At 41.9% G+C, this 13,809-nt stretch overlaps 1 protein-coding gene across 2 annotated transcripts in view; it reads right to left on the reverse strand.

Moving 5' to 3' along the window:
• NNT (nicotinamide nucleotide transhydrogenase) overlaps positions 1-13,809 on the reverse strand; it is a 1,308,245-nt gene that overhangs the window by 643,674 nt on the left and 650,762 nt on the right. For both annotated transcript variants that reach the window (XM_044076912.1, XM_044076918.1), the window contains exon 12: positions 1,934-2,044. In XM_044076912.1, coding sequence (XP_043932847.1) covers positions 1,934-2,044 — 111 coding nt within the window. The remainder of the gene's footprint in view (positions 1-1,933; positions 2,045-13,809) is intronic.

The following is a 13,809-nucleotide window of genomic DNA, read 5'->3' on the forward strand; positions in this document are numbered from 1 at the left end:
TATATACACGTCTGTATGCATGTCGTCAAGTGTGTGGTGATATATATATATATATATATATATATAAATATGTGTGTGTGGATATATATATATATATATATATATATATATATATATATATATATATATATATATATATAAATATGTGTGTGTGTGTGTGTGCGTGGATGTGCTGATTCACGTCAGAATATCAAAGGTTTAAAACTTTGAATTTCATCTGGTCGAGACCATATGATCGAAGTTTCAAAACTTCGATATTCTAAAATAAATACAAAAACAATACAAAACTAGGTTCCCCAATGATTTTGCAAGGGGGAGCAAGCCCCCTTGTACCCCCCACACCCCCACTACTTAAATATACCAAACTCAGAGATCACACTACAGCGAGGAAAAGGGAAAATCTCCCATTTTGTGCTGTATGAAGACCTCCATTCAGAATTTCGAAGTTTTAAAACTTCGATCATAATTCGAAGTTTTAAACCTTTAATATTCTGAAGGGAACCCATACATCTATACAAACCTATAAGGGTCTACTGCTTTTGCTCGAATTACATTTAGTCGAAAATGATTTCAGGCAGCCCACTTCACTGAAAGTTCATTTCAATGAAAGCTCCTTTGGTCGAATTCCATTTGGTCGAAAATGGAATATAGCCCCTGCCCCACTGCAGTGCGACCTTGGAGTGAGAATATAAAGTCGGGGGGGGGGGGCAACTAGTTTTTACTGACGGTATATGTTTCAATGTATTTTTAATGGATACACATATAATAGTGAATACACTGCCATTATGTGGAGGGGCTATACCCCCCACACACTCCCAATGTGGGGCGCTGTGCCCCCACACCCCCCCAACTTTATATTCTCACTCCAGGGTCGCACTGCAGTGGGGCAGGGGCTGTATTCCATTTTTGACCAAATGGGTTTTCAGTGAAATGCATTTTCAGTGAAGTGGACTGCCTGAAATCATTTTCGACTAAATATAATTCGACCAAAAGCAGTAGACCCATCTATATCTACATACATATACATACATACATATATATATATATATATATATATATATATATGTGTGTGTGTGTGTGTGTGTGTACATATAGATATATATATATATATATATATATATATATATATATAAAAAATAAACACCGTGCACTAGAAGAATCTTAATTATATAAATTCAGACTTCATTGGTTACTGTACTAATAAATTATAAGTAGTTAATTGTTTTTTTGTTTACATGTGACTCTAGTTACATATAATGTAAGTATTGTTGACTATAGGTTATTCTGATGAAACTCTTCTACCTGAATAAGAGCGAAAGCTTAATCATCTATTCAGTGTCTGAGTTTTTATTGCCTTTCTACTAGCTCAGTATTTATTACTACGCCTAAAAGAAGTCTGAATATATATATATATATGTATATATATATATATATATATATATATATATATACAGATAGATAAATATATATCTAAATACACACCCAGATATAGAGAGAGACACACACACACACATACATACATACATATACTTGAAAACAGTGTGAACTGAGAAATAACCAGACAAAAGCAGAATGCTATAAACAGTAAGATTTTTATATACCGGAGAAAGAAATCAAATGCTGGTGAAACAAATATTTTGGGTATTTTTTAAATATGGCAGGCAGTATAACCCTGAATTTCAGGTCATGCACAAAGCTCAGAAGCAACCTATAGACCCAGGTCTTGTTCCTAAATTTGAAACTCTGATACTGTTTAAAACCCAGTTTTCATTCTTCTTCAGTACAACATGCCTTTAAAACATGCACTTGCATTTATGAGTTCCTAGATTTCATCTGCAAACAGAAGCTAAAAGCCTAGAGATGGCAACTAACAAAAGCACCAAAACACAAAACTATACTGGAGTGTTTAAAAAATACTTCTGGATATACTCACCAACAATGTTAATAGAAGAGATGAATGCAGAAAGTGTTGCAAGTACTTCTGCAGTAGTTGTAGGAAAGTATGAACCTCCCATTAACGCCAGCCCACCAACAGCGGTAAGACCTGTTAAAAAAAATCCTCAGAATGATAACATGGTACAGACAATGCTATGCTGAAACAAGTTACACAGAAGACAAATCCATAAACACTGACAGATACACAATGGGGGAATAATGAACCTAGGAATCACACACAAAGCAACAAAACAAACAAAAAACATTCAGTTTTCAGGATTTATAAATCTCACTTAATACTACAAATTCTATACTAAAAAATTACATATAATCTAATGAAAAAATTAATCTCCCATGTTTTATGAAACGGCAGTGTAACAAAAAAAAAGTTAATTAATGTGCACAACTTTATGCCCTCTCATGTGGTTTGCTTTAAAATCTTTAGCACCCTTGTTTTCATTCAGTCTGGCCAATAAATATTAATAAATGTCAGTGAAGGGTCAAGGTAAACAGCATGCGAGCTCCAAGTATCTTCAGTTCTTGGCACTAGTCCTACAGATTTACACCAGAATGAAATAGACTTATGAGGATGCAGGAGACCATGACACAGCTAAAGCACCAGAAGACAAAGGGGGAAAGATGCTTGGAGTAAAGCACCAAATGAAGAGGGACCTCTAGAAGATCACCTAATAACATGAATACTTAATGTAACCTCCTGGTGAATAAGGACACAGCATTTAAGAATCCATCTAGGATCTGTCTGCAAATGCACAGCTCTCTCCCTTACAATAAGTGAAGGAAATGAAAACAGACTTATGCACTCATGCCAAAATACCTGAATGGAGACAAAAACTGTAACTGATGGTGCACATTCTAAACATAGAGGATGCATTCTATTTTTTACATCAAAAAAAGAGATGAATTAACTGTATAAGAAAATATCTCAAATCCACATTCAACAAAAACAAGGATTGGTTCTTACAGGCATCTAGCCCTTATGGAACATTACAGAAAGTGCACTTAATTCAGAAATTTACTGAGACGAGATGATAACCAAAAGGGAATCTTGAAACACAGTTAAAACCCACCAAATGAAACAGCATATCAAATGTGAAGTCTCAAGAAGGAGAATGATTTAGAAGATAGAAGGCCACTTTAGAAAATGCTTCAACCTCGATTTGCTTAGTCTTGAGAGATCTAAACTGGGTGTCTAGAGCCCAAACATTCTTGGAATAAAAAAAAGCCTTCAATAAAATCCTCTATTCCCCTGACCATGTGGCACTTTTTCTACTGTGCCCAAGGCCAGCATTTCTATTAATATGGCCCTGTCAGATTTTATTGGTCTGGTGGTACTGATGGTTGACTACTTCTTTTGTGGTTTGCTATAAAATGGAGCTTATATCCACTGGCTATAATTTCTAGCATCCACTCGTCTGAGGTAATTATAGCTTATTGTTGATAGGAAGATGCACTGTGAACCCTCCTGTCTAGTTAACTGGATACAGCACTTAGGTTGTAGGGTTAGTAGCCAAGGATAGACTTTTGGGGCTTGGAGATGGGATTAGTGGAGGCTATTGTAGTCAAAGCAGACTCCAATTTTGGACTGATCCTACAGCCCTCCCCCTACCTCACCACCACTATCTTCGCGCCACTATCTTCTTTTTTCATTTGTATGTTCTTCTTAACATTAGGCTGCTCAACTTTACTTTGCCTCTAAAGGGTCCCTGTTTGGATGATAATGTCTATTGCATTAAGGAAATGGGTGGAAGAACACACGTTTCACCAACTCCATGGCCTTCTCCCTACCCCCCAGATTTCTGAATATACTGTACACCTGGATTCTGAAGAATAATTATTTATCCACAAGTGCACTAGAGAAGGACTGTGTCATCAGCCAAAAAGGTCTTCTAATAAAGTACAGTTGTGTACACTTACCATAAATGTAGATGTTAGAGTGTATTCACTGTTGCAGTCATTACATTTGGGTAAACTGCTTGCAGGTTGTCCTCAGTCGGCCTGATTAACAAAGTCTTGGGTCCTGCTTCGGTTGCTGTCCCTTCTTCCATGACGTCAGGTCGTCAGGGGTATAAAACATGCAGCTGACGCAATTACATCAGTTTTTCTTGCCCCAGATGTCAGGTGCCCTCCTAATGGGGAGCAATTAAACAAAAATACAAAGGTATACCTCCAACAAAAAAGCAAATACACCAAAAAGGCTTTTAAGCATAGTAAAGGAAAGTAGAGGTATAGCCAAAAGAAGTTAGGGGGCAGGAGGGAGGGTAACCAGGACTGCAACAGTGAATACACTCAAACATTTACATTTATGGTAAGTGTACACAACTGTACTATGTTCTTAGTGTTTCACTGTTGCAGTAATTACATTTGGGTAGATTCCCAAAGCTATGGTTGGGAGGAGGTGTTTAGACAGAATTAGGGCCAGCTAGACTGCAGTGGCAAAGCCAGCTCTGGATTTAGAGAAAATTGGCAAATTATAAAGCTTGGTGAAAGTATGCGCAGAACTCCAGGTAGTAGCTTCTAGGATGTCCCTGGTAGGAACGCCTCTGAGAAAGGCTGTATAAGTAGATGCAGCCCTGGTGGAGTGAGGTCTGATCCCCTGGGCGATAGGTTTTCCATGGTTCTTATAGCAGAAATTATTGCAATGGCTTATCCATTTAGAAATGGTTTGTTTTGAAATAGCCTTCCCCTCTGCCCCTGCAGCAAATGCTACCAGCAGTTCAGATTTTCTTTGAGGTTTAGTCCTGTCCAAGTAGAATCTAAGTTGTCTGTGCACATCCAAGAAATGCAGAATCTGTTCCCCTTTGTTCTGTGGATTGGGAAAAAAGGTTGGCAAATGAATAGACTGATTAAGAGCCACACTGGATACCACCTTGGGCACGAAGGATGGATTGGTTCTGAGCGACACCATGTCCGCATGAAAGATGATGAAAGGCTCCACTGCCATAAGGGCCTGTAATTCAGATACCCTTCTAGCTGAAGTGATTGCTAAAAGGAGAGCTGTTTTCCAAGAAAGAAATGTTTAAGTCTGCAGTAGCAGCTGACTCGAAAGGAGGTAGAGTGAGTTTCTCCAATACAAAGTTAAGGTCCCAGGCTGGAGTCGGAGCTCTCCTGGGTGGTCAAAAATGTTTGGCCCCTCTGAGGTACTGCTTAAGCAGTGAATGAGAGAAGAGGGGAGGTTTTGTGTTATAATAAGCTGAAATGGCTGAGGCGTGGATTTTAATGGAGGAAAAAGACAGGCCCTTGTGAAGCATCTCAGTTAAGTATTGTAAAATCTGAGGTAAATTGGGCACTGCATATGATTTTCTAGTACTAGGCCTCCTTGCCTCTAAGATGACATCCATCAAAGGTTTGATGAGGGATGGTAAGGGAGAGTTTAAGTAATTAGCTAGGCTGCAAGGTTCAGTGGTGGAAGCGGAGGGTGCAGAATCTGGTTCTCCTGCTGAGACAGCAGGGAAGGAGTCTGAGGCAGGTGCCATGGAGATAACCATGACACACTGTGCAGAAGGGGGTACCAGTGTTGGCGCGGCCAGTCTGGAGCAATCAAAATCGTCTTTGGTTTGTCCTGTTTGACTTTTAGTAGTACCTTGGAGAGCAGAGGCAGCGGGGGGAAGGCATAGACTGATAGGCTTTTCCAGCTGAAGGACAGAGCATCCACTTTCCAGGCTTGTTTGTAGAGAATCCTTGTGCAAAATATGTCCAATTGGTAGTTCTGGGGGGAAGCAAACTGGTCTATATCTGGGCTCCCCCATTCGCTTGTCAACATGTTGAAAATCCTTGATTCTAGTTTCCACTTGTGTGGGTCCATGAGGTTTCTGCTTAGCCCGTTTGCCTGTGTTGAGCTTGTAAGTGCACTTGGTAGCTCAAGGCACTTGGTAGCTCAAGGCTGTGTTCCACAATGCCAAGGCTAGTCTGCAGAGGGGGTAAGAATGTGTACCCCCCCCCCGCTTGTTTATGTACCACATAACCGTGGTGTTGTCCGTCTTTACCATTAGTTGTCCTGGAAGAATGTAGTCCTTGAAGGCTGTCAGAGCATTCTGTACAGCTAACATTTCTTTTTGATTGATATGCAGGTGCATTTGACTTGGGTTCCATTTGCCCTGAATGCAATTCCCTGCCAGGTGAGCACCCCATGCATAGTCTGATGCATCTGTTGTTAGGGCTTGGGCGGCAGGGGGTGGTGTGAAAGGTAGCCCCTTGTTTTGGTGGCAGGCCTCTGCCCACCAAAGGCTCTCTAGGCATAGGCAAGGTATGATAGGAATCATTGTTTCTAGGCTGTGAGAATGTTGACTCCATAGGCTTTTTAGATACTACTGTAGTTTCCTCGTATGCAGTCTTGCATATGGAATTAGAAGAATGCAGGAGGCCATGAACCCAAGGCTTGCAGTATTTGTCTTGCAGATAGCAGGGTTTATGTGGCCACTTGTTTGAAGTAGGTTGTCAAATGAATTTGCTTTTCTGGCGTGAGGTAAGCCATCTGGGAAGTTGTATTCAAGCTTGCTCCCAGGAATATAATTTGTTGACAGGGTACCAGTTGTGATTTCTTTTCGTTTATGGTGTACCTCAGACAAGTTAGAACCCTTTTTACAAATGCCAGATGATTCAAAAGTATGTCCTGGTTTTCTGCTTGAATTAGACAATCGTCCAGGTATGGGTATATTTGAATACTTCTTTGCCTACAAAATGCAATAACTGGAGCTAGGCACTTTGTGAATACCCTGGGCACAGTAGATAAGCCAAAGGGCAGTGCAGAGAACGGATAGTGCGTGTAGCCTGCTTTGAAGCGTAGGTAACTTCTGCAAGATTCCCCAATTGGAATGTGCTGGTATGCTTCTTTTAAATCTAGTGTTCCCAACAAGGCATCTTTGCCTAGCATAGGAAGTAATTGGTGAAGAGTCAGCATCTTGAATTTTGGAATCTCCAGTAAGGTGTTTAGAGTAGACAGGTCCAGGATTGGACACCATGATTTGTCTTTTCTGGGTACCAGGAAAAGTCTGGAGTAGAAACAATATCCCTTTTTCTTCTTCTGGTACCAGTTGAATAGCCCCGATGCCTAAGAGAGAAAGTACTTGTTTTTGAGCCTCTGCCCACTGATTTGGGGGTAGGTCCGACCACCCACTTGGCATATGCAACGTGTGGAAGTGAAATCAGTATCTCTGGGACACCATTTAAAACCCATTTGTCCTGGATAATGAGTTCCCAGTTCTTTGCATGAAGAGCAATCTTTCCCCCCAAAGGGGCAGTCAGAAGATAAGTGCTTGGAAATTTTAAAAGGAAGTCATTGAGAAAGTTTACCATAGGGGTGAATTGTTACTCCCAGACTTGGAAGTGGCGGCCCCCCCACTGCTTAGTTCTGTGAGTCCCCTGGGACTGAAACCTGGGGTTTTTGCTGTGTCTGGGTTTGGCTTGAGAAGACCTGGAAGGGGCTGGAAAGGATCAATTCTTAGAAGGCCAGTGCCTACTAAATCTAGGAGGCTGAACTTGTAAAAAACTTTAACAGTCTGCATAGATTTCGCTTTATCGTCCATCTTTTTAAGAACTTCTTCAGCCTTGTTGCCAAACAGGTGGTCCTGATTTAAAGGAGCATCCAACAATTCAGCTTTAACATGATCAGGCAAAGATTGCTCAATCATGCCTTCTAAGCACAGACCCAGTAACAGCAGCCCTGCAAGAGGCCTCTAAAGAATCAAAACCACATTGCAAAGTATGTTTTCCAACTTGTTCAGTAGAATGCATTAAATCCTGTAAGTCTATTTTCCACACAGTCAGGAATCAACATAATTTTCTGTTTAAGCAGCCCAATAACATGTTGCTGATATTTTAACATATGAAATTGGCAGTTTAAAGCTCTAATTGCCAAGGTTGCTGAAGTATAAACCTTTTTACCCCATCTATCCAGCGCCCTGGAGTCTATCAGAAGGGGTAGGATTTTTAGCAGTAGAAGCCTTAATGTCCTTCGGCCCCTGTGAAATGGTTTCTGGATCTGCAACAGGATTTTTGAAAAGGAACTTGTGGGACTCAGGGATCCTGTAGTATCTGTCAGGTTTACTGGGAGCAGGAGGCAGGGAATCAGGGGCCAAACTGGATTCCGAGAAAGCACCATCAACAATGACTGGTAGAGGAGGAATAGCCAAAGACCTATGCTGAGGTGGCAGAAGGAAATCCCCAAGCCTCTTTTTTGAATCAGAAAATTCCTGGCTTTCCCAGTGAAAATGCTCCCGTAGAGTATGTAAGGTTTCCCCAAAAGAAAAATCCTCAGGAGGGGAAGCAGACGGAATAGAGTCCTCTGCATCAGAATCCTCATAAGTAGGTAAGGACAAAACCAGGTCATCAGAAGAGTCAGAAAAAACAGAATCCTGACCATAAGATTCATAATCAAGCTCAGCCCTAGGCCTCTTAGAGGTGGTGGGGGGGGTTGGCTACCCCTGATTAGAGTTATTAGACCTTCAGCCATTTTTATCATTTGTTTTTTAGGCATAGAGGCCTGAGCATGTGGCCTGGACGTCAGTTTTTTAGACATGGATCGAGATTTAGGCCTTAGTAATGAAGGAGGCATCAATTTAATATGCAAGTCCGTAGGCCTGAATACACCCTCAGAAGCCGGTGCCTGCAAAGCAACTCCGGACCCATCCAAGGTAGAGACATCTGCAGGTTCCACAGTTGAAGTATCTCACGGCATACAGAAGCCTGCGAATCAGTAGTAGCAGGTATCAGGAGCTGCGAAAGCGCCTCACTGAATACCGGCGAACTGGCAACTGGCTTAGGAGAAGCGTCGGCGGCAGTTTTCGACCTTGGCGGCCTGTCTCTGTCTTTATCTTTGCGTTTTTTCAGAATCCTGGTGGCCAGATGGCTAACTGATGACATTTCTGGATAATTAAACCGAGAACCGAAATATTTAGAGGCAAAAATATACAGGTGACAGATAGTGCGCTGATTAAAAAAGCACAAAACCGACAGCAAGGTACATCGTGGTCAGGGCCTAGGCAAGGAGTACAGTACGAATTAAAATCTTGATGAGGTATTTGCTTTCCACAAGTAATGCAATTAGTAACTTCTACTGACATTGGAATGAGCAATAAAAAGTTTCCCCAACGGGGTACTTCGCTTTTAGTTGAAGACTTCGGTTCTGAAACTCGAAAACAAAAATTTCAGAGGTCGGCCGACTAGTACTTGCGAACTGCTTCTGCTTTGGGCACCGAACAGCAAGAATGACTGATGTAATGGCGTCAGCTGTATGTTTTATACCCCTGACAACCTGACGTCATGGAAGAAGTGACAGCAACTGACGCAGGACCCAAGACTTTGTTAATCAGGCCGACTGAGGGCAACCTGCAAGCAGATTACCCAAATGTAATGACGCAACAGTGAAAGAAGAAGAACATCTAACCCTATAGCAGCAACCTTGTTATCCACATTTGTAAGCATGCTATCGTAACTGTAGCAAGGTCTATATTTCTACAAGTGTGGAACTTTTCTGGCTTTCATCCCACAAACCACCATAATTCTAAGCACTTCAAGAGGACATGTTCCCAATATTTCAAAATTTGGTTCTGGCAGCTCAAAGTCCTGAAATACACATTAACTGAGGTACATGCTCTTTTTCATTAAAAATCTATCCAGTGACTTGCTTTCCCTGTTGTTATGACGAGTACTACACCCAGAAATCAATTTGGCTTCTGTACCAGATTCCAGTAGCACCCTACCTGCATATGCAACAGGATTCTTTTAGAAAACTGTGTAAGGGTTCTGTACCCTATAGAAAGTACAGATGTACACTTACCATAAATGTAGATGTTAGAGTGCATTCACTGTTGCAGTCATTACATTTGGTTAATCTCCTGGCAGGGTGCCCTCAGTTGGTCTGAATAACAAAGTCTTGGGTCCTGCATTGGTTGCTGTCTCCCTCTTCCATGATGTCAGGTCATCAGGGGTATACAAAATGCAGCCGATGCCATTTTAATCAGTTTTTTTTGCCCCAGATGCCCCCCAAATGGGGAGCAAAAAAAAAAAAATATATATATATATATATATCACTACACATATATAAATGCACTTTAGAAAACATAAAATTTACCTTCAACTAAAAGCAAATACACCACAAAGGCTTTTGAGTATAGTGAAGGAAAGAAAAGGTATAGAAAGGGGGCTGGCGGGTGGGTAATCTGGACTGCAACAGTGAATACACTCGAACATCTACATTTATGGTAAGTGTACACAACTGTACTATGTTCTTCAGGTTTCACTGTAGCAGTCATTATGTTTGGGTAGAATCCCAAAGCTATGAATGGGAGGATGGAACTAAACAGCATTAGGAGCAGCTATAAGGCCCTGCAGGACTGCAGTGGCAAAGACTGCCCTGGATTTAGAAAAGAGAGGTAAATGGTAATGCTTTGTGAACATATGAACTGAGCTCCAAGTAGCAGCTTCTAGAATGTCTCTGGTAGGGACCCCTCTGAGGAAAGCTGCTGAAGTAGAGGCAGCCCTGGTGGAATGGGATCTGATCCCCTTGGGCACAGGTTTACCATGGTGCAAGTAGCAGAAACGAATGCAATGGCTTATCCATTTAGAAATGGTCTGCTTTGATATAGCCTTCCCCTCTGATCCTGCAGCAAATGCCACCAGTAGTTGCTCAGACTTTCTTAGAGATTTTGTCCTGTTTAAGTAGAATCTTAGTTGTCTGTGCACATCCAATGAATGCAGAATCCGCTCCCCCTTGTTCTGCGGATTAGGGAAGAAAGTTGGCAGGTGAATGGTCTGGTTTAGAGCCACACTAGATACCACCTTGCGCATGAAAGAAGGATTGGTCCTGAGGGCCACCCTGTCCAGGTAAAAAATAATGAAAGGCTCCACTGCCATGAGAGCCTGTAGTTCTGAAACCCTTCTAGCTGAAGTTACTGCCAAAAGAAAGGCGGTCTTCCAAGAAAGAAATTTTACATCCGCAGTAGCTGCTGGTTGAAAAGGAGGTAGGGTGAGTTTTTCCAGCAAAAAAGTGAGGTCCCATGCAGGAGTTGGCACTCTCCTCGGAGGCCTTAAATTTTTGGCCCCTCTGAGGTACTATTTTAGCAGGGGATGAGAAAAGAGGGGAGGCTCTGTGTTGTAATGAGCCAAGATGGCAGAGGCATGGATTTTTATTGAAGAAAAAGATAGGCCCTTGTGAAGCATCTCAGTTAGGTATTGCAAAATCTGAGGAATATTGGGCTTTGCTGTGTCAATTCCTTGTGCTTGGTTCTAAGCACAGAATCTCTTCCATTTATCAGCATAAGACTTTCTAGTACTAGGCCTTCTGGCCTCCAAAATGACATCACAGGTTTTCTGAGAGATGTGGTTGATGAAATTAGTTGATTAGGCATGCTGCAAAGTTTCGAGCAGAGTGTGCAGAATTTGATAGTTCTGCTGAGACAATAGGTGAGGTGTTTGAGGCAAGTACCATGGAGGAAGGTGTAACATATTCCTTAGAAGCGTGTACCAGTGTTAGCGAGGCCAGTCCAGAGCAATTAGAATCATTTTTGGTTTTTCCTGTCTGACTTTTAGTAAGACCTTGGAGAGTAGAGGCAGAGGGGGAAAGGCATAGACTGACAGGTTTTTCCAGCTGAAGGATAGAGCATCTATTTTCCATGCTTTTTTGTGATGAGTTCTTGCGCAGAATTTGTCCAACTGATAGATCTATTTGCCTCGCCCCAAAACTGTCTGGGCTCCCCCATTTTTGTGTTAACATGCTGAAGATTTGTGGATCCAGTTTCCATTCATGCAGGTCCATAAGATTTCTGCTTAGGTCATCTGCCAGAGTATTTTGCTTTCCTGGCAGGAATTGAGCTTGAAGATGTATTTGGTAAGTTAAAGCTGTGTTCCACAAGGCCATGGCTAGCCTGCAAAGGGGGTAGGAGTGGGTACCCCCTGCTTGTTTATGCACCACATAACTGTGGTGTGGTCCATCTTTATCAGTAGTTGTCCTGGATGAAGGAAAGTCCTTGAAGGCTGTCAGAGCATTCTGAACAGCTAGCATTTCTTTCTGGTTGATATGTAGATGCATTTGGTTTGGGCTCCATTTGCCCTGAATGAATCTCCCTGCCAGGTGGGCCGCCCAAGCATAGTCTGATGCATCTGTAGTTAGGGTTTGGGTGGCAGGGGGTAGAATAAATGACAGTCCCTTGTTTTGGTGACATGTCTCTGCCCACCAAAGAAACTCCTGTTGCAGGCAGGGAATGAGAGAAATCATTGTTTCCAGGCTCATTGTTTCCAGGCTGTGACAATGTTGACTCCATAAGCTTTTTAGATACCACTGAAGTTTCCTCATATGCAGTCTCGCATATGGAATCAGTAGAATTCAGGATGCCATGAACCCCAAAGCCTGCAGAATTTGTCTTGCAGATAGCTAGGTTTTTGTTGCCATTTGTTTGAAGTACGTTGTCAATTGAATTTGCTGGTCTGGCATAAGGTAAGCCATCTGGACAGTTGTTTTCAAGCTTGCACCCAGGAATGTAATTATTTGAGAGGGTACCAGTTGTGATTTCTTTTTGTTTATGTTGTACCCTAGGCATGCTAGAAGCATTTTTACAAATGCCAGATGTTGAAGAATAGTGTCCTTGTCCTCTGCTTGAATGAGACAATTATCCAGATAAGGATAAATGTGAATGTTTCTTTGTCTGAAAAATGCAATTACTGGTGCCAGACACTTTGTAAAGACCCTGGGCGCAGCAGATAAGCCAAAGGGCAGTGCAGAGAATTGGTAATGCAAAAAGCTTGCTTTGAAGTGGAGGTATCTCCTGCAAGATTCCCTTATTGGGATATGCAGGTATGCCTCTTAAGTCTAGAGTTACCAACCAGGCCTTCATGCCTAGCATAGGCAGTAGCTGTTGTAAAGTCAGCATTTTGAATTTTGGAATGTCCAGGAAAGTGTTTAGAATTGATAAGTCCAGAATTGGACGGCATGATTTGTCTTTTCTGGGTACCAATTAAAGTCTTGAATAAAATCCTTGTCCTTTTTCCTTTTCTGGTACTGGTTGAATAGCCACCATATCCATGAGGGACATGACTTGTTTCTGGGCCTCTACCCACTGGTTTGGTGGCAGATCTGGCCATCCATTTGGAATTGGCAACGCGTGGAAATTAAATCTGTACCCCCGGGATACTGTGTTTAATACCCACTTGTCCTGGGTAATTAAATGCCAATTTGAGCATGAAGTGCTACTTTTCCCCCCAAGGGGGCTGCCAAAAAATAAGTGCTTGGAGATGGCAGAGGAAAGCCATTGAGACTGCTTACTGTAGGGTTGTGCTTTGTTTCCTCCAGATTTGGAGGTGGAGACACCCCATTGCTTTGACCATTTAAGATCCCTGTGACTGATATCTGGAGCCTTTGGAGCGCCTGGGCTTGCCCTGAGAGGCTCTGTTGGACACAGGAAAGGACCAATACTTAGTAGGCCAGTGCCTACTGAACCTGGATGGCTGCACTTGCAAGAAATATTTTACAGTTTGCATAGATTTAGCTTTGTCTTCCATTTTCTTTAAATCCTCTTCTGCCTTATTACAAAACAGACTGTCATGCTGTAAAGGGGTATCCAACAATTTAGCTTTAACATGAACAGGCAGATTTTGCTCCTTGAGCCAGGCATGCCTTCTTTTATCAAAGATCCAGTTACAGCGGCCCTGCAAGAGGCCTCCAAGGAATCAAAACCACATTGCAAAATATGCTTTACAACATGTTCTGCTGAATGCAATAAATCCTGTCATTCTTTATTTTCCACACAATCAGAAATCAACATCATTTTCTGTTTCAGTAAGCCCATAACATGCTGTTGATATTTAAGCATATGACACTGGCAGTTTAAAGCCCTGATTGCCCAGGTTGCAGATGTATAAACC

Source organism: Protopterus annectens, chromosome 1.part1 (assembly GCF_019279795.1).
Source record: "Protopterus annectens isolate FY-2018-M chromosome 1.part1, PAN1.0, whole genome shotgun sequence".
NCBI classification, from domain to species: domain Eukaryota; kingdom Metazoa; phylum Chordata; order Ceratodontiformes; family Protopteridae; genus Protopterus; species Protopterus annectens.